Source organism: Equus caballus, chromosome 8 (genome assembly GCF_041296265.1).
Source record: "Equus caballus isolate H_3958 breed thoroughbred chromosome 8, TB-T2T, whole genome shotgun sequence".
Classification (NCBI taxonomy): Eukaryota; Metazoa; Chordata; class Mammalia; order Perissodactyla; family Equidae; genus Equus; species Equus caballus.
Genome location: NC_091691.1, coordinates 62,186,533 through 62,208,852, shown reverse-complemented (window position 1 = coordinate 62,208,852; position 22,320 = coordinate 62,186,533). Strand labels below are relative to the sequence as shown.

At 34.9% G+C, this 22,320-nt stretch overlaps 1 protein-coding gene across 6 annotated transcripts in view; it reads left to right on the top strand.

Moving 5' to 3' along the window:
- The window catches only part of CCDC178 (coiled-coil domain containing 178), a 394,601-nt gene that overhangs the window by 249,537 nt on the left and 122,744 nt on the right, over positions 1-22,320 (top strand). For all 6 annotated transcript variants that reach the window (XM_023647620.2, XM_023647619.2, XM_023647621.2 and 3 more), the window contains one exon: positions 18,584-18,733. In XM_023647620.2, the coding sequence (XP_023503388.1) occupies positions 18,584-18,733 (150 nt within the window). The remainder of the gene's footprint in view (positions 1-18,583; positions 18,734-22,320) is intronic.

Below are 22,320 nucleotides of genomic sequence, written 5' to 3'. Positions count from 1 at the left end.
CAGAGGAAATTTACCTTTTGAATGTAATTAATTTTGAGTGTGATTACCTTTAAATGTAATTAACAGGCTTAAATTGGACACGATCATCTAGCTTCTATTTTGAATTTTATTTCACTCATTCTTTCTTCTTAGGTAGCACAAGATTAAAAATAAGGAGAAAAAATTTATTATATGACATTATCTAACAAAGTGGGGCAGAGAATTTGATTAGCAGTCCATTTTCCCCATCCAGAAAACTGAAAAGAAACTGAGACTATGCTTGTACTGATCTGAGTGAGTTTAGGCCAGAGAATTCATTTTAGGAAGTCATGTTTAGACTAAAGCTATATAAAAATTGTCATTTTTTCTTATCAAAATATAAGAAGGATCAGGCTTATTATCCACCTTAATTTTTAATATGTAGTATGTGCAATGAATTTATGAAAGCAGAATAAATACTTTGATGTGTTTAATACAACTGTTTGGTAAAGACTCATTGCTTTGAAACTCTCATTTGTCAGTTTTGGTGATTTGGATAACTTTGGGGAAGAAAATCAACAGGCGAACTCTGCTTTAATGCTCAGGAAAAATGAAAGTACTAGGCAAGAAGATTCAAGTCACATTATCTCATTATTGTTTTACTAAATAGAACTACAATGAACTATATAATAATAATTGACCATTTGAACTTTATATTAATAATCCTTTATAGTTTACCATGTATTTTCACTTCTACTTAGTTATTTTATCTTTATAACCATCATGTTAGGCAGATGGAGCAGATTTCATTATTTTCATGAATGGAGGATAATAGCAATACACTGCTAGTACACAACAGATCTTCAGATTTGTTATTCTCATTATATATTATTGCTGTCCTTATATTAATTGTGTTTAAATAAATGGTTATTTCTTAGAATCCATGGAGGTAAATAAAATGTGAAAAGGTAGTTAGTAACATGCAAAATTGGGAAGGGGAATGTTTGACCTACCCCAAATCAAAACAAACAATTTCCAGCCTTAAAAAATTTCAGTAAATATAATTTATCACATTAACAGTAAAAGGAAGAAAAGGATCAAATAATAATCTCAATAGATATAGAAATTACTTTTTGTGAAATTCAAAAATCGTTCATGATAACAGCAAACTACAAATAGAAAATAACTTGTTTAACATGGTAAAAGATGCCTTCAGGAAGTGCAATTATTTGAAAATATTATTTGTACACAGAAAGTCCAAAGAATTCTACAGATAAACTTCTAGAATTAGTCCGTGAATTTGGGGGAGTCAGTGGAAATAAAATAAAGAAAAACTCATTGCATTTCTATACACTAGCCACAAGTAACTACAAAATAAATTCTTAAAATGGGTGCTATTTATAACTGAATAACTAAATATCAAACACCTAGATAAATATCTAACAAAAGATGTACAAGTATTCAGAAAACTACAAAAATTTCTGCAAAAAATCAAAGAAGTTATAAGTAAATAGAATGATCTACTAAGTTTATGAATTGGAAATTCAATATTTTAAAGAATATGAATTCTCCCTAAGTTGGCTTATACATGTAATGGAATCAAAATTAAAAACTTAAGCAAAAATTTTGGAAATTTAAAGTTTAAGGAAATGCAAAGGGTCAAGTATAGTGAAGACAGACTTGAAAAGGGACAAAGTTGGGGACTTATACTGCCAGGTATCCAGATTTATGATAAGGCCATGATATAAAAGTGTGCTATTGGTGCAAAGATAGAGGAGAAAACAATGAGACAAAATAGAGTTTCCAGAGAAAGACCCAGAATATAAACATAGCCTCCCGATTTATAAGAAGATGTCACCAAAATAGTGTAAAAGAATGTATTGGAAAATAATTGGTGCTGAATCAATAAATGATGCATGATTGATTGGATATCTATACTGAAAAATAGAACCTTGACCTTATATTTCACAGTATATACAAAAATCAATTCCACCTATATTACAGACGTAAATGTGAAAGTTATATAAAATTTTTAGAGAAAAATATATGAGAACATCTGATTTATTCTGGGATGCCAGAGATGTTTTAAATAGGACACAAGTATTAACCTTGAAAGAAAACGTTCATAAACTGTACTCTTTTAAAATTAAGAACTTCCGTTCATCAAAAGACATCATTAAAGAATGAAAAGACAAGCCATAGCTTAGAAAAAAAATACTTAGGACATATATCCAGCAAAGTACACTCATCCGTAATAAATGAGGAACCTCTAACAAAACAATAAAGATAGGCATCCTATTTAAGAAAAGTTGGCAAAAGACTTGAAAATCACTTCACAAAAGGGGCTATACAAATGGGCTATAGACATTTGAAAAGGCACCCAATATAATAATCATAGAAATGCAAATTAAAACTGCTGTGACTTGTCTCGACACACTTATGTAAATGGAGAAAATTTTGAAGTATAGATATGAATGCAGAACAACGGGGACTCTCAGATATCTCAGGCAGGCAGGTAAATTGGTACAGCCCTTTGTAAAATGTTGACACTATCAGCTAGAGTTGAACATATACACATACGATTCCACTTCTGTGTGTCAGGAATTTGTGCACGTGTGCACCAAAATATATTAGTATTTTGTACAAAATGTAAATAACAGCTTTATTCATAATAGCTTCCCAACAAACATTCATCAACAGCAGGATAAATTGTAGTTTGTTCGTAGAATGGAATAATATATAATAACATAAAGAATGAAGTGTTGCCACACAAAAAGTATGGGTGAATCTAACACAATCAATATTGACCAAAAGATGCCAAACTCAATATATACTGTGGGATTACAATTATATGAAGGTTGAAAACAAGCAAGACTTGTGTGTTGGGAGTGTGGTTCATTACTGACTGGGAATGGACATGAGGGAATTTTCTAAGGTGATAGGATTTTTATATATTCTCATCTAAGTGGTGGTTATATAGGTATATTCACTTACAAAAATTTACCAATTCTTGGGGCTGGCCCCGTGGCCGAGTGGTTAAGTTCACACACTCTGCTACAGGCAGCCCAGTGTTTTGTTGGTTCGAATCCTGGGCGCGGACATGGCACTGCTCATCAAACCATGCTGAGGCAGCGTCCCACATGCCACAACTAGAAGGACCCACAACAAAGAATATACAACTATGTACCAGGAGGCTTTGGGGAGAAAAAGGAAAAAATAAAATCTTAAAAAAAAAATTTACCAATTCTTATATGTATGTATGTTGTACCTCAATAAACAAGTTTAAAACAAACCGATAGATTTAATATAGACTTTAATGAAAAGAAAACGTTTGCCACAACCTTTTCATAAAAGATATATACCAGCTGCGAAAACTTTACATTTTTCTTTTATAAAATAGAATTAATATGAGTATTGAATATGTATTCTGGATTTATAAGAGTACAATAAACGGGCCGGCCTGGTATCCCAGTGGTTAAGTTCGTACGTTCCACTTTGGCCGCCCAGGGTTTGCCGGTTCAGATCCTGGGTGCGGACATGGCACCACTTGGCAAGCCATGCTGTGGTAGGTGTCCCACATACAAAGTAGAGGAAGATGAGCACGGATGTTAGCTCAGGGCCAGTCTTCCTCAGAAAAGAGACGAGGATTGGTGGCGGATGTTAGTTCAGGGCTAATCTTCCTAAAAAAAAAAATGATTTACAATAAAATTTATTTATTTAAACAGATTTTGCCATTCAGATATTTTAGCAGTTTTGCCAAGTTTATTCTCCTTGTGTTATGTATGATGTATATAGCTATAAAGCTATACTATTATCTCAGAAATTCAGCAATTTGTTTATAAATATATTTTGAAAGTTTAAAAAATTATTCACCCAACAATTTCTTCACCTGTCAAAAGTTATAATGTGGGTGTTGGATCAGTCACCATACTTGAATCTTACTTGTAGTGACTACTTCTGACATGGAAAGAGGGGTTATGCTGGAGCCGACTGCCACAGTAATGAACAAGCACATTACTGAGCACGACCACACCAACACACCAACAGCTCAGAAATAAACATGCAGAAATAGACCCAAAACAGCTTCAAGAAGGAAAAACAAGACCTTGATAACAGGCAGGGATGTCTTGTTTATTTGCTATATTTTGTTTTTCTGGTTGGCTTTTTTAATTATAAGTTGAATTCTTACTAATTCAAACAATTTTTCAAAATATACACTTTTTTTCAAAACATTTGCATGGTCAGCTAATCAGCAGACAAGTTAATCATTTAAAAGTTATCAACTAGAGAGATTTTTGTACTTAGAATAGGAAATTCATAATATACTTAAGTTTATATTTAATCATGATGGAGAAACATGGGACTATCAAAATTTTCTTACTAATTTAATAATAGACCTTAAAATATAATCAATAAATTGTCAAGTGAACGAAAAACTTCTTTCAAAGTAGAGATGATAGTTCAATCTATCTGTTACATTAACATAAGCGAAAATTTAGTGAGGAGCTCATGGCATAGTCAATGTCATGTTAGAATTGGTTTTTCAGTGGTTATTGACGTGCACCAGTTACTTCACATTCTGATAGAAAATAAATGTTTTATGCAAAATAAGTGAATTATTGAATAGTTTTAAAATTCAATTATTAATGAACTTGTAAAGAAGCAGCAATGCTTGAATTTTCACCATTAATGTGTTAGTTTTATGTAACATATTATTAATTTTTATAAATCTGTACCCAGCACAATACCTGGATCCCCATCTTAGTTTTATATTACTGCCATAATAAATTACCACAAACTTAGAGGCTTAACACTAAGTTATTCTCTTAGAGCTCTCTATGTCAGAAGTCTTATGTGAGCCTCGCCGGCTTAAAATCCAGTTGTTGGCAGCACTGCATTCTCTCCTGGAGACTTGATGGAAGCACCTGGTTCCTTGCTCATTCAGATCGGCAGAATCTAGCTCCTTCCAGTTGTGGGAACTAGGTCCCTGTTTTTCCCTGGCTGTGAGCTGAGCGCCATTTCCACCTTCTAGAGGCCACCTGCATTCCCTGGCTTGTAGCCTCCTTCCATCTTCAAAGGAGGAAAAGGAGATGGGTCTCAAGTCTCTCTCATGCTTCAGTTTTCTCCCGCTGCTTCCTTCACCCCTCTCTGAACTTCAACCAGGAACGAGTCTTCACTTTTTGATAATTTGTGGGATTAGATAGTCCCACCTAGATAATCCAGAATAATCTCTTCATCTCAAACTTAGTCCTTAGTCACATCTGCAAAGTCCCCTTTGCCATGAAGAGTAGCATATTCGTAGGTTCCTGAGGTTAGAGCTCTAATATTTATCCATGAGAACCCCAGAGACACACCTCTAAAGGGCTAACTTGATCACAGATGCCTGGAAGAGTGGATGGCCCGCCTGGACTTCCAATACCTTCTGAGTATACATTTTATTCAAAATCAAGGTCATCAATTTCTCCATTTGGATGGGTCCAAATTTTAACATCTAACTGCACGTGAACAGGTTTCCACATGAGGGCTGTCCTCAGGGCAATCATTACTCTGAGATCAAAGAAAGGTAAAAACCAGTGACACTGAAGATTTCTAGAGTGGATGTAACGTTTGATTCCAGGAGGCTTGCTCTTCCTTCCTTTTTTTCCTTTCTTTTTTTTGGAAAAGTTGAAAGAAAGATACTTTCATGAGGAGGGAAAATTGGTCTGACATTGGCAAGGATGTAGGGGTAGGGAATAGCACTTGCTGTGACCTGATACAAAGAAAGGATGAATTCTATGACTGAATAGCTTTGCCTATCTCATCTGAAGACAGAATGATGTATAAAGTGTTGTTCCAATTTAAAACATATATCACTTCTCCATATTTAAGTCATTGAAACATGCAGGAAATTTATGATTGTTCAAAAATCTTTGGGATAAGCTTATTTGAATGCTGCGTTTGTATTCTTATTTACTACTTTTAGTTTTCTTGAAGTGTTCGTATCCATCTGCAACCATGAAGATCCTCTGTAATTTTTAAAACTCAACTATAGTTATTTCATGTGAAACTGTCTTACTATTTTTTCTAGTTTTAATCTCCTGAATTGTGATAACACAGCTTAGCAAAGTTTATAAAGGCGGCAAAGCAGGTAGTTTAGATTTCTTTTAGTCTTCCAAGGAAAACCCACAAGCAAACTGGAATGCAACACAGAGAGATTATACAGTAAAATGCTTTTGCAAACTAGTATTTAAAGAACTGGAAACCTTATTATTTTTCTCAGTCAAAATGTAAATAGATAAATTCCTATGTTTTTATGTTGTAAAATGAATTGTGAAATGTTTTTCTACAGAATAAAAAAACACATAAAATGCCAGCCATGTATAATACTCTGAAAAGTCCAGTCTTTCAAGAACACTTGGCAGAAGCAGATACTTTGATGAAAATACGAGTCATTAATGTTCCATCCACCCATTTCCTCTGTGCAGTTCTCTCTGTCTGTGTTGAACAAGGCGCGAGTTTTATTGCCGTTTCACTCAGCCATTCGTTCGTTCAATAATCTTTACTGAGAGACTACCATGTATGCAACAGCACTGGGCAAAAACCTAATAAGGCACAAGAACTTCACAGAAATGGGTAGATTAATACAAAGATATTAATAAAATATTAATCCTAATACAACATGGGGATTACAGCGACAGAGATATACATAGGGCAGCATTATAGGACTGATGGTGACTTACCCAGTGCCAGTTTTCCAAGACAAGTTGAAAATGCTAATCTTCACACATTTCACCACATACCGATACATATACATAGTATTTACTATCAGTGAATTAGGAATAACTTCCCAATAAGCAATCCTTGTTATAAATGCCAGGTTTATTTCTTTCATGTCCTCCATTCCTCCTAAGGAGATTTCAGCTTGTTCTACCTTTTTTCACTCTCTGGCTTTCTTCATACCTGTCAGTAGATTAAAATATAAAACTATTTATGTGTATCTATAAGAACACAATTTTATTTGTCATATACTTTACCTATTTATGCAAACTTATTACTTTGTCACTATTATACCTCCCTGCTAGGCTGACATGGCATACTGATAAAGAAACATAAAATATCTCTAATCAAGCTTTCCAGATAAACCAAAAATTTTCCGTTTCATTCATTTTTTTCCTACAACTATCCAAATGGATATCTAGTCAAGATCCAAAAGAAGGCAGCCATAAAATGAATTGCACGATAGACATCTCACCCTCCGCCTTCCGTTGCATTAGATTTTCACGAAGTGTCTCATTTTGTGGCAAAAAGATAAGTGGGTCACTCAATATTTCCCAAATGTTTTTCATTCTTTGAGACACTTCTGTTTTCATACCATAATGTAAAAAGAAAGAAGTGACTTGGAAAGAATACTGGAGTTGAGGAAATGATGGCAAGGGAAGACGGTATCTTCAAGAGGGAAGTGTGATCACAAGAGGACCTTAGACAGAAGAACAAATTCATGCTTGACAAAGATGACAAGGAATAAGCAAAAGGAAGAAAACAGGAAACAGAAAAAAAGAAATAAGTTGAAGAAAAGCAAAGATGAGAAGAGAAGAAAGAAGGCATTGAGGGAAACAACCATGACTTTGGTAAATAGTTATGATGACAGATTTCTTTATGCCTTCATTTGTTCTAGCCATGAATAATTGATATGCAGAGTAAATCTCAGGGTTGTGGCCCTCGGGGACCTATTGTTGCAGAGGTGTATTTCCAGAGTTGTTTGCTGTTTGGTTTATCTTACAATTTTGTCATTAAAGCCCTGGAAAAACCTCTAAGATCTAGGAACCCATCCACTTAATCATTTTCAGAGACAACAGTGTTTTGTTGACTATATAGAACTTACATATCCTCAAAGTATAAACTCTTTTTTTATTTGTCTCCCTACTTTAATTCCTAATTCTTGTTTCTCTCAAACTCCCTTTGGTACTTTTCCTCATGCGCTGAATTATGTAATCTTTATCATTCTGTTTCTGTCTTCTCCACTCAACACCATATTTTAAGGATCACTCTGTACTGCTATAATGTATATCCAGTGCATTTCTTCTAATCTCTTCACAGTCTTTCATGGTAGGTGACCACCACATTCTACTTAGCTGTTCTATAAATGAATGGGCATCTATGTCACCTGCAAAATTAAACTTCAACTTGGCAACATAAATTTATTCCTAGACCCCCAAAACATAAGTTGCAGGAGTAGAAAAATGAACAGACCTCTGGCTTCCTATAATGTAGCACCTACATAAACCACATTTAATGTAAAAATTGAAGTGTGGGGTAGATAAATTTGGGCATTATTTATGGTATCTTAACAGTTCTGACAACTCTTTGCAAAGTTATTGTGTCCATTTTGAGAGCACTTAAAAAGCTCATGAGCATCTCATTATTTTTTTAAGGACTTAGAAACGTTTTTGAATTATTAATAGGCAATGTCTCCTTAGTACGTGCCTCTGCTGAAAAACTAAAGGAAATGCTTTTCAGCAGTCTTTCTCCATGTGTAGGCAGAAGTACGACCAAAATCGATCTTGAATGAGAGATCTAAACTGGAACTTTGTTTTGCATGATGCTAATGTATTAATTAAGGGTCTGGAGCAGGGGTTGGCAAACTTTTTGGGAAAAGGGAAAGATAGTAAATATTTTAAGCTTCGCAGTCTACTCAATCTCTCTCGCAATTACTTTACCACTGCAGAGCAAAAGCAGCCATAGACAACATGTAAATGAATGCGGTGAAGGTGCTTCAATATTTACTTATGAAAACAGGCAGTGGGCTGGATTTGACTGGAGAGCCATAGTTTGATGATTCTTGCTCCAGAATATGATATTTTTCATACTGGGAGTAAGTTATTTTGGGGAGTAAATGCATCTCAAGATAAGTATCTATAGAAAATTACCTTAGGTGTTTTAAATCCTATTTCTGCTCGAGACACATTGCAAGGTTTAGACAGTGCCCCAACGTGAACTACAACATCAGGTTATTAGAGAGGCTTATGATCTTTTATTTCTCAGTAAAGGGGATATCTAAGTGAGAGAAGCAAAAGAGAAAAAGCGTTAGTAATAATTCTATCAATAAGGATATTTTATTAGACTGTAAATGAATTATTTACTGTACCTCTGTAATTCTACAGAGTATTCAGAAACCAGAGCATTTTCCCATATCAATATGGAATCTACACAGCCCTGTAATTCGCATTCAGATTAGGAAGTGACGTAGTCCCAGAAAAGGTGTTAGGCTGAAATCAGGCTGTATCCTAGCCTTAATACTGCTCTCTTCCTGTGCAACCTTGGACGACAAATTGACTTTCCTGGCCTCCACTTCCTCTGTGTCAATGTAAGAATTTTTTTTTTTATTTCTATTCCTTTAGGACTTGCACGAAATTGTTAATACTATCTCTGGGGTATAAAAGTGGCTGTGGTTGTGATGAGGGGCTTTAATTTTCTACTTCATGTACCTCTCTATTATTTGTGTGTAATATAATCAGCGTGCATTATTTTATAACAAATGAAGTTCTTAAAGAAATCTTTAAATTCTTATATAACATGGATGTGACAATGAAATTGGCATTAAACATAAAAAAAATTTTCAAAATTAAACATTTTCTACAAATATAAGGTGAGTTCAGGTTACCTGACTACCTCAATAGGAAGTTATGAAATACGTTTTTTTAATTTTTCAATGAGTTTACTTAATTTATGCCATAATATATGTCCTGGAACCTCTTAGATTAGTGCTTCTCTCATTTGTAATAAAGTTTCTAGGTACTGTTCTTACAGTTTCTGCATTTATGTAGTACATTATTACTTTATGATAAAGTTAGTTGATAATTCCTTAACTCTTTTTGCTGATGACCTTTTAAAGCTGCATAATTAGAATAAGTTGTGGTGATTGTATTGGAATCTCTATCCCATGGGCCAACAAGGCAGCACATTAATTCTCTGCATCACCCACTCCATGTGCAGTGCCATCAGCACAAAGATATCATTCTTTGTAATTACATAAAGAAAGGGTCTATTTAGTGTTAACTGACCTTTCTGTGACTGATCAGCCTTTTCCACCAGTGAAGTAGAAATGTATATCATTAAAATGTGAGTAAATAAGAAACCTTTCTAAATCTTAAACTATTCAAATCAGGGGGTGCACATGAAAAGGAAATTGTTCAGTCTTTCACATGAAACAGTGAAAAGAGTAGCAGACTTTAAAAATTTTTTTAAAATATTGACAAATTGAAATATAATTAAATTATAGTAATGCATAGGAATATTTAACAAGGAAATAATGTTCAACTATGTTTCTGTTTAACAATCTTAATATTAGAGGACACATTATTAAACTCAAATATATATCCAGGATTAAAAATTTTGTTTATTTAATAAGTAATAAATAAATTCAGGGGAATTATTATTACTGTGACTATCACAGAGGGCATACATGTAACCATGTAAGGAACGTATTTTAACATAGAAAAATTCATTGGAGATATAGACTATGTGACACTGATTTTTTACTCTCGTTTTCTTGTTACATAATTTGTTTCTCTAATCAGTAATACCAGATACTTTGAGGAGACATATAATTACATTGAAGAAAACTGGATCAAATAGAAATGTAATGGCTAATACAAGTGGTATTTGTATAGCATTTCCTAAAGCCATTGAGTAGTTGCAGAAGAAATGCTACAGTCAACGTGGAGATAAATGTGCCTTTTTTTTTGAATATACACTAACATTAATCATGCGCTTTTTAATATTTAACAAGCATCTGTGTTTCTAGGCCAGATTTTCCCTGCCAATTACACATATAGGGCCTTGAATATGAAATATTTTCAGAATCTGTTAAAAAAAAAGGTGGCTCTTCCTTGAGACTTTGCTTATTACTTTCACTGGAACTGAGCTCTCGTGGAACTACTATCATTATTTGGAAATGCCTTTTATCCTTCTTCATGTATAATGTATTCTGATGTAGTTAGCTTTGTGAATGCCTCAATTCCCTTATCTGATTGCAAGCTCCTTCGGCCCTGAAATTGTGTATTTTTTCATGCTGGTATCAATAAGTCCTGGTCAAATCTGTACAATGAACAGAGTCTAAAAATAACAAAGAACAGGCAGGGTTAATACAAAGTATTAATAAATTCCCAATGGATCTCTTCTGAGTTCCGAGAGGCACCATCATAGCATCCATTAGTAAACCTTATGAGTGAATCAAAGGGAGCTAAATTTGTTACCTCGCCAGGGAACTAAGACAAGGAGTCATGTATGGAGTCATATGTGAGTGCTAGGATGGGATAGCAAAAAAAGCACTCCCTTGGACTCTAGCAGGGACAAGTGCTATTTGACCTCTCACCGTGTCCCCACAGTGCTTTTGTATACAAGTTGCTCCATAAGTACTTTTTAAGAAATTAGTGAATAGAGAGCATTTCGTCAAACATGATAATATGTAGAGTGTGAGGCATGTAACAACCTTAATGCAGAGGACTGATTTGTTCATTTAAAAATCAAGAATATTCAAGACTAATTATCGGAGAACTTGTGTTGGACAAGAGATTGGTTTCCATGGCAGCACAGACAAGAAAGTGGGTCCTGGGAGAGTTAAAAGAGTTTTTCGCTCCTTTGAGGCTTCAGGGTATCGACATGTATCATTCTCACAGACTTCCTCCTTAGAAACACTGGGGAGAAGTCTCGTTTTCTGTAGTAATTGTTGTATAGATTTTAAGGGAGCAGCAATACAATCATGCCTCTCTGCACACAGTAGGTGATGGAACTAACAAAGTAAACATTTTTTCCCTGTCCGTTATATTGTTAGAGAATTGGCATGGTATTTTAAGCATTTGTGTTCACCACTCTAATTCCCATGAGTCAAAGGGAATGCTTTTGAAGCGACAGTGTTCTCAAAGAGACTTGGAGCCTCCATGTCTTGTTTATGCTAACGTCCATCCCCTGCACATTCTCTGAGTCAGTCTCAGGTCTGATGCCCGCTTCAGTGACATCAAAGCATCGCTGCATGCAAAACTATCAATCCGCTGCCCTAAACTGGCAGATGCGCCAAAGGCTTGTGTGGGGACTGCAGGGATTTGTTGGTATGATATCAATGGTGTAATGCATGAGCATAGGTACAGGATCACATGCTACTGGAACATTGGTGCTTGAAACGGAGCATTACTTATGATGCTATGCATCAACTGGATACTAAATATGTGGGTACATTTAAGTGTCACATAGTAATATTTTAAAGTCAAGAGATAAAGAAGACTTAACATGATCTATGAAAGTCTAATTCACAAGTCATAAGTAACAATAATCTAATAGTCCTAAAGGGGCCAAGAAAACATTCCTCTTGACTGACTCACCGGGCTTTGCTCAAATATATACAGCCTTGATCCCTGCCAAATAAACAGGCTGTTCTAAGATTCAGGTCCCTGATTATTTCTTCTGTGAAGCCTTTTCTGACCTTGCTTGCCCCACCTAGTAGAATCAATTCCACCTGGTAGAATTGATTCAGGTACTTTAAGAAATACCTCGAATGGAATTGTTTACACTTCTGCCTCCTCCCATCTAGCCTGTAATCCCTGGAGAAAAAGAGTCACATCTTATCCTCCTTTTTAATCCTTGGGACAGCCAGAGAGCTGGACTCCTAGAGTAAGCTTATTAAGGGTTTGCTAAACAAATGACTGAATGAACAAATAAATAAAGGAACGAAAAACTAGACATGAGGAGGTTCTGGAGTAAAATTGATCAATAAATACTAGTAAGACAACTTTTGTTTTCTGGTAGTTCTGGCAGGAAGTCAATTCTTTGCAACCAGGGGACTCAAGTGAGTGTGGCGCAGTGTGTGTAAGAACACAGACATAGCAGTAACAGCCAGCAGAGCCCTGGTGGGACTCAAGACAGCAAGGCGCTATCTGCAGTAAACTATTAATAACCAGGAGTCAGATGACAAACAGATCATCAGAAAATATCATCTGAGACAGTCACACATAATCACATCAGGATAGGACACTTGGAATTAGAACTGGGTCGAAAAATGACAACTCTCTTACAATACATAATTGAAAGAAAGACCTAGCCCTCTGCCTGGTGAATTTGATCCAAACGCCTGTGTTAAGAGTAACTTAGGGTATAAATGAAACATTTCTATAAATATAGTCAGAGACACTAGGACTATTTTAATAAGATTAAACTATTTGTAAACAGCTATGTGGGTTTTCTACACATACATGTACAGTGCAAATATTTTCATTGTAACCATCTCTCTAGAATGCTTGGATCTGGTTTTTTTTTTTTGTATTCTCCTTTGCTAGTCCATCTTAAATTTTTTAAAAAAACCAACAGTTCAAATGAATTTAGACTTTCATCAGGGTAAGTGCGTCTCACTAGGTTTCCATGGATCTCAATGGGTGGCATTATTCCGCTGCATTCTACCACAGCCGAGTTGTGCAGGCCTCAGCTGTAAAGGTCTATGCACTTGGGCACTTGTTCTTGCCAGTGAATGCATCAGGCCTAATCAAATCCTGGAATTTGGAATCACATAGACCAAAAAACACGAGACTGGTTATATGTAAACAGCATGCCCATATTGACTTACAATGAAAAGCAGCTTGCAAGGGGACCAGGTTCTAACTCCCTTCAGCTGCCCATTTTCTTGATGTCAACAAGCTGTCTTAGCCAGATTATAAAAAGACAGTTGCGTGATGGAAATAGGCTCAGACCAAGGTAATTCTGTTATTTGATTTGATTGTTTAATGTCAATAGGTTTTATAAAGACAGCATTGCATAGTGTTAAAGAGTGCTGGCTCACGTTAATGAAGGAAGTATATTGGACTGTGAAGAGTATGGGATCTGGAGCCAGTCTGCCTAGGATCAAAGCCCAGGTCCTTCACTTAATACTGGAGGATATGTCATATGTAGGTGTGTCCTCCACTTGGTATACCTTGCACAAGATACCTCGTGTTTCAGTTACTATGATCACTTAACAAATACCCTAAAACTTCATGACTCATGAGTCTGTGTGTCAGAAATTTGGACAAGACACAGCAGAGCCAGCTTGTCTCTTGTTTCACACCTTCTGGACTGTCCGTCAGCTGGATGACTTGGAGAGTGGGGACTGGAATCGTCTTCAGATGACTCATTCACTCACAGCTGATGCTGACTGCTGTCTGAGAGCAGAGCTAGTGTTGTTTGCCAGAGCACCTACGCATAATCTCTCCATGTGCCTGGATTCCTCACACCCTGGTTCCCAGGGTGAATGTCTCCAAACAGAGGGCCAGGCAGGAGTTATATGCTTTTTAAATAAACTTTTTTAATGAACTAGTTTTTTTTAAACTAGCTTTTTTTAAATAAAAATCTGGCCTGGGAAATCATGTAGTGTCATTTCCACCATGCTTGAGCTGGAGAAGCCGCAAATCTACCCAGGTTCGAGGGAAGGAGAAATAGACTATGCTTTTGATAAGGAGTGACAGGGTTCTGGAAGAACATGTGGGAATGAAAATATTTCTGTGGCTATTTTTAGAAAATACAATTTGCCTCACCTGACTTTTCTTTATCTTATCTTCTCTATCTGTAAACTGAGGATAATAATATAGCAACTGAGACACTTGTGCTGTCTCAGTTCTTTTCATTATATGTGGAATTCATAATTTAACATTCAAGTTCAGCCTTATTTCTAAGTTCTTGTCTACATATCACAAGGTGAAACATAAATTGTTGATATATGCTCTATAGGTTTGTCCAAAAAGAACCCACTTCTCTTTTTATAATTCCCTATTCTCCACTTCCCCAGTGGGAGAGGTAAAAGAGAAAGGGAAGAGCGAGAAAAATAAACTGAAAAAGGAGAAAATGTAGAAAAAGTCCAAGATGAAATCCATGGCTTAAAGAATAAGAAAGGTCAAGTGGAAAAATAATTGGATCTCATGAGGTAAAACCTGCCTTTATTTTTCAGCATTTTTGGTGACAGAGGAGGAAGCCAGGTCTTTCTTTAGCAACTGTTTCTCAATACTTTCGGGATCATGGACTAATTAGATAACCCAAGACAAATGCTGTGTACAGTTTCAAGGAGTTCACATACCTTGTGAAAGTCAGTGATGTACCCAGAGAAAGAACTCTTGCTAAGTCTGGACAACATGGTATGTCCTTGGACTAATGTTCAGTGCAAAAACATATTGTGTGAATTGTCTTTACATACTTCCTTAAAATCGTCACCTCTCAGGTAGTGTAGTATCAAATAACATCAATTGAATGTGCTTTATAACAAGTGCTTAGATTATCAATAGACGGTTTCGTAGAAGTGGACAAATAAAATGTGTGGCTCTAAAGTGCTAGGTATATGCATTTCCTAACCGATAGTCTGTGTAATCAGTCATTCATTTACTAAAAACCTGTGCACCCACTTATGTCAGCTCTTAGGGGTGAACAAAACAATGGCCTCGGCCCTCATGGAACGTATAATCTAACTTTTGTTCAGCCCTTTATAAACGTGATTTTCATTTTCTAATAAAATATTGGGATAAGAAGCTGTAATATCCCCCAAACATCAAAGGTTAACAAATAATTTGAGATAATAGAGAAAAAAATCGTCATCAAGCTAAGTATTTTCCTTTCTAAATTCTAGACAACATGGACACTATTAACAGGCATTCATATTCACAACATATTCTCTTTATCAGGCCTTATTCCCAAAGTTTCATTATCTTAATAATCATTAATAATAGGAATTGAATAAATACCAGGAAATCTGGCTTTAAGAGAGTGTTATATTTACTTGGAGCTTTGGGGTGAATTTAATACATATGGGAAAAAAACCCAAAAGTTCAGAATTCTACACTCTAATCATATATTTCTGTGATTTTTAATATAAATCTTTCCCACAAGATGACAAATTCTTGAGCTTCACCATTATGTATCAGAGCTTGGCATATAGTAGATACTAAATAAAAGTTTTGACTAAGTAACTGAATGAAAATGAACAAATGAATGGGTGAATGAAATAATATTGTAAACAACTCAGAATGCAGTTATTATAACCTACAGAGATTGCAATCAAACTTCTCTTTAACGGTTTTAGAAAAATATTTTTTTCAAGTTCATATTTAGCCAAGAGCTTGAGTGGAAAGATTCTACTGATAAGATCAGCTGGATTTGAATTTAAAAGCATGTGAAAGTCATCTTAGCTCTCTTATTAGTTTCTTCTCACCCTTTTATTGTATTACCAACCCCAACTTTTGTGCCCTTTATTAAATATCTTCTGCTGCTATCCTTTTATAAGCTGTTCAGTTCCAGCAGTGGTAGCATTATTTCCCCTGGACATATTTCCACCAATAATCGTCATTCCCTCTTTGTTTCATCTGCATGGTATAATCCTGTTGGTTCAAGGTAAACCAGCCAGAGTTGTGAGGTGGAACCACAGTTAAACATAAAAAACATTTTCAGTGTCAGGAGAATACCATTATTTAAAATTTTTAAAACTTAAACTTCACTGCACGTCTGAAGGTCATTGACTTTCAGGAATAGGTAGTAAATTGACAAATCCTTCTATACATTCATTACTGAGACATGATAATGTAAAATATCATTACTGATGTCACAATGTTTTGAAGATTCATTGCCATAACTACACAATTCAATTTCTTAGTATCTACACTAATTATGTTATATAAAACGGTGAGAACTGGTGTCATACAGAAATTGATAGTATTTGTATTTGGAAATAAAACTGCGTATTACATGGTGAGCAAAGCATAAAGTACCAAATATATCCCCAATTAAGTTTCATTAAATAAATTTAATACAAATCCCACATTTGTAGCACTCCTCTCAAATTTAATGTCTACAGTAGCCATCTAGGGTTTGAAAGAACTGTAATTGAGAAGTTGAATCTCTCAGGCATCAGAGTTGAGCTTTTGTTAAATCAAACAAACAGAGAACATCAAAATGATTCTTCCTCCTGCCTCCAGTAGAACATTTATCAAAGTTTCAAGTTAATCACTTGAAGACTTGATTTTAATATTAGTGTTAAGACATCAAAAAGAATTGTAACCATGTTTTCAAAAGTATCTCCACCAAGAAAAAATATTTATAGAGACTTTGTTATCCTACCAAAAGATAATTCTATACGATTTTCAGCAAATTTACTCTATGAAGCTTCTAAAATTTTGAGCTATTGTGCCAGAATTAGGACAAGGACATTTAAAATGGTTCCTCAGTTCATCATTTTGGCTTTTTGAAGAACAGCTATGACATAGTATTAATCATTAGGGATCAATATGGATACTAAGCTTTCATGAGAAATATGTTTGTTGACCTTCATAAATCTTCGTGTGTAAATACAGAAATATTTGTACAGGCAATTTTCTGCTGAATTTACATTTCCTCTATGCACACTCATCCCACAATATATTTTTTAACAACTTATACTAAAGGTTTGATGTGATGGCCATTTTCCCAAAGAGACATTTTTAATTGCATCACAATGGTTATGTTTATATCAAGTTATTTAATCATCATTATCATCATCATGATTAACCTGCATTTATGTGTTTTGGAAACTTTTTGCTACTATAAATGACGTTGTAATGAATAAAGCTTTTTGCTTATAATAAACTCCCATAAGATAAATTACTAGATTAGCAGGTTTGAAAATACTTAAGGCTGTTGATAAATTCCATATTTTACTAAGCAGCCAGGGAAAATTTTCTGTCCTAGAAAGGGTAAAAGAATCAGCAACTAAACCAAATTCACACATCTGATTTAAAATGATAGGTAGCCTCTAATTTTCAAATGGGTATTGTTGCAAAAGTTATATTCTAAGAGGTTTACACTAGATTTGACACATATTTACTTAGCCATGGGGGGGTGTCATAAAGTTCTCAACTGCTCACACAAACAGATTTAACTTTCATATATCTAAAGTATACTAGCAACAAATAATGGTTCTCTCTGGGTGCTTCTGTTGAGTTCCTTGCTCCATGTCTTTTTTTTTTTTTTTTTTTTTTTGGTGAGGAAGATTTGCCCTGAGCTAACATCTGTGCCAGTCTTCCTCCATTTTTTTGTATGTGAGTCACCACCACACCATAGCTGTTGGTCCACACCTGGGATCTGAACCCTTGAACCAGGGCCACCAAAGCGCAGTGCTGTGAACTTAACCACTACATTGCAGGGCCAGCCCTCTTGCTCCTTATCTTTTACTCTTCTCTATGTTTTGAGTGTTTTCTGTGAGTGCTACTACTCTGAACCTCTTGGAAATAGGATTGTAAACTCCCAAGTGTCTTCCACCTATTTGAGCACTGGGGCTTGGGGAAAGGAAAAGGGCGTGGAAAACTGGAAGAAGCCACCTGGGATGCTGAGGGGAACCTCCTAGGACTGTGTACTTCCCAAAGCATTACAGAGGGAACTCCGGGAAAGAGGAACAAAAGCCAGACAGACGCTCCTGATGCAATGTTCAAAAAATACCTGCATCAAGAAAGAAAATTATTAAATCCAAGGAGAATATTGGTGTCAGGGGAAACATCTTTTTGGGCTTATTGTTTTTTACAATATATAATAGTTTTACATAATTTAAGCAATGTAAAAAATCAAACAAATTAAAATGATTTTAATTAAATATATTACTATATTTATCTTCTAGAGAATGCAAGCTGATTCACTAGAAGAAAACCTACGTTTAGCTCAAGAGTATCAGAAATTACAGACTACTTTCTTAACGGAAAAGGACAATTATTTCAATCTATATGATAGACAGTTATCACTTGATGCTCCAATTAGAGATCAGAATCAGGTAGGTTTTTCTTATTTCTAAAAAATAGTGATTTACTTGACATATGGCCTACAAAAAGTAACAAGTGGTCAGTCATGGAGTCTCCAATCTGGTGGTGGACCTTTATATGCTACCAAATGGCATGTGGGGTTTTTTGGTAATGTTTTGTTGTATATTTTTATCAACGTTTTGAAATAGAATTTTGAAAGAATATTTGAGAAATGGAAAAACTCAGTTCTAATCCACTATTTTCTACTAATTTTATTTTAATTATTATAATCTGGGATACCAAATGTTTGTAGTTCATAGGTTTAAATATATTATCATGGGCTTCAAATTTTAATTCTGTCTATAGTGACTTCCCACAATACACTTCTAATTCTTTGTCATGATATATGGGCTCCAAATTTTGGGGTTTTATTTTCTTATTAGATAGGAGGCTTAGAAAGTTGGAAAAATAGTTGACCCTCTCTGGTTACTGGAAATCACCAAGAATTCTAATATATTCTGTAATGTCTTCTCTAATAATCGGTGAAAAAATAAAACACACAATATGCCACAAATCAAAAAGGAAAGAGAAAGCTCCATTACTAGATGGTTAAGATATAGCCTCTTCCTCTATATTCTTCTCCAGATACTCATTGACAAGAAAAATCATTTTCCTTTTAATCTTTTTTTCTTCCCAGAATATAAATTTCAGAAAATAGAGGCATGATTACTTTTTAATAATTCACCTATCCATAAGAACCAGTGGGCTGCTAATGGATCCTTTCTCCTATTTTTGTCACCCATACTACTGCACTAGAAATTAGTAGTTTAGAATTCCAGTACTATATTTATTCCTCATTATTATGGAATATGGGGAAGACAGAAAGCCAGGATTTGAGTGTAAGCTCTACCAACTACTAGCTTAGTGATCTTGGCAAGTTATTTACCTTTCCCACCTGAGTTTTCTCATTTGTAAAATAAGATTTACCTCAGAGGAAAATTGATAAGTAACAAAAAAGAAAAATCCATAGTTACTTTGAAAATAAAGGCATAGTATGCAATTGTCAGTAACTATTACATTTATCTGGTATGCTGCTTATAAACTCCCCTCTGTTTCCCATCCATCTACTCTCATGAGAGTTAAAGCTCTCAAATATATTGGAAGAGAGAGTGTATTTTTTCTTAAAATTTGTATGAAGTAATAGCAAGATGAAAGCATATGAAGCAATAAACGTGTTTTGGAAACTATTGAGAGTATAACTAAATGCCAAATCTTAGTGCCCTCAAACCCTTGTGCAGGATTCAAAGAAAGGTCATCAATGTCTCCAGGATGCATTTGTCCAATTGCTTCATGCATTTGACGTTGTTATAGAGGTTAAACATGTTCTATTTGTTGCTTACAGTTGAGGAGGAGAAAATAACCAATGGGGGTATTGTATTTCCTTTTCCAACCAGGAGGGAAACAAAGACAAATTTTATGTCTACTCTTTATCAGTTTGTATAGAATCCTTTGGTGTCAAATGACAACTATATTAGATATCTGCATAAATAGTGAAAAACGTATGCCTTTAAGAGAGATCTCTAACATAGTAATCCATAGCAAGAACAAAATGTCTTACTGTCTTGTCTTGATGTAATTTTTGGAATTAAAGCAAATTCTGATCAAGACCCAAGGAGTGAGGCCCTGGTATGAACAGACAGTGGAGCATGCTAGGAGATTGGGTTTATGTTTGCGATGATCCTTCAAACGAATCACTTTTAGCACACCTGTTTCAGGGAAACTTTCAAAGATTTATTCGTACTTCCAATCATTTTTCATTTCCATCCTTCAGCGGTGGAGGTCATTAAGTGCAGGCTGCCCTTGTCAGTGTCATGTAGGATCAATTTGCTGCAATGGACAGAGAGGCCTTATTGATGCTGTTAAATCTGTCAGTGAGAAATCGTATGTCATTAGCGTCTAATGCACTGCTTACAGGATGGAATTTGGCCATCAAAACTGAGAAAACCCTTTAATATTTTAGTCCATTTCCTTGATATTGCAGCATTTCCTGTATTTATAGGTTTTAGTCCTTTGGCCTGTTTAGTGTTTGGTACACAAAAGCACCATTCAACCTCTCGTCCCCTTGTTGAATTCCCTTATCGGATAAAATAGATCTCACTATTAGGAATTTTTTGTGTCTTTTCCCTGTTTTAGATTAATTTCATTGCTTCTGAACATACATTCCTTTTGGTGTGGTAAATAATTATATTTTAATTATTGTGCTTCTTAGGGAGTATTATTCTCTGTACACAAATTATATATTTTCATATCTCTCTGTATTTTAGGCCAAGGGTAGTAAAGAAAACTTAATGGAAGAGTAAAACAAATTAAATGTGAAAAATAATGTCCCCCTCCTTAACACAATTTTATATACAGATGCCTCACATGTTAGCACGTTATAGTATTACTCTTGATGATAAAATTGTCTGCTTCCTTTGCATGTGTTTCTTGCTATTGTCCTATACTTTTAAAATTTGCAGTGATGGATATTTCTCACTTTAAAAGTCAGAAACAAACAAAAATAGTCATGCAAAATTCTTATTTGCCTTGTTCTTGGGTAATGATAGAGTAGAATCCAGTCTAAAATTTCCCAGATTTCAAAATTTAAAACAACGCTAAAGAGGAATGAAGGAAAAATATCTGAAAAACAGGTTGTACTTCCAATTGAAAATAGACATTTTTGTTAAAAGCTTTCAAATATATTTTTCATGTTGTCTTTTTAAAAAAATCCATGAATATGTTGATAAAACCATCATATGTTTGTTTTAATTGCTATCTCAAGTTCTTCAGGCCTGCAGAGAAAGGTGAGCTAAGCGAGTATGCAAACGTTGATGTATTGTGTTGGCTGAAAACAAGGCTTCTTCCAAAACTGCTTAAAAAATATTTTTAACTCTTTTGTAAACCACTGGTAAAACTTAACCTTTACCTACCTCAATTCTTAGTGCTTTCAAACTAAGGGAATACAAATGATTACAGTATCAGTCAGTGCTTAACAAGCACTAATGTGGACCAGGGATCTGTGCCATGCAATTTGCAAATGTTGTCTTTGTAATGTTCCTCAGTAATCCTGGAAAATTTTCTATTATTATCATCGTTTCCAATGTAAGATATGAAACTGAGATTGCGTGTGTCACAAAGTCACTCAAGTAGAGGGAGATTGACTGAGATGAGAATCAAACGCAGGATTTTCTTACGTCCAACCCATTTCATAACCATGACACGCCCTTTCTACTCTAACATCATTGAACAATCCTATACGTGCCTTATCAAGTTTTATAAAGCTCGTAAAATCACATAAATTACACATTGTCTCTAGTGTCCAACGAAAAGAGATTCTTTGATTCACTAATTGTTTTTGTAATTTTATCTCATTGAAGCCACTTTTCAATGACGATCTTCTGGTGAGGAAAGAACTATCTATTTAATCAGAACCTATTTAATTTCCATAGGGATTATAGATAGGTTTTGCAACTCAAATTATAAAACTTTTCAACTAAGAAGAGCTTTAGAAATTTTACCTATCTCTTTAAAAGATTATTTTATAGATAAGGAAACTGAGGGCCAGAATAGCTCAGTGAAA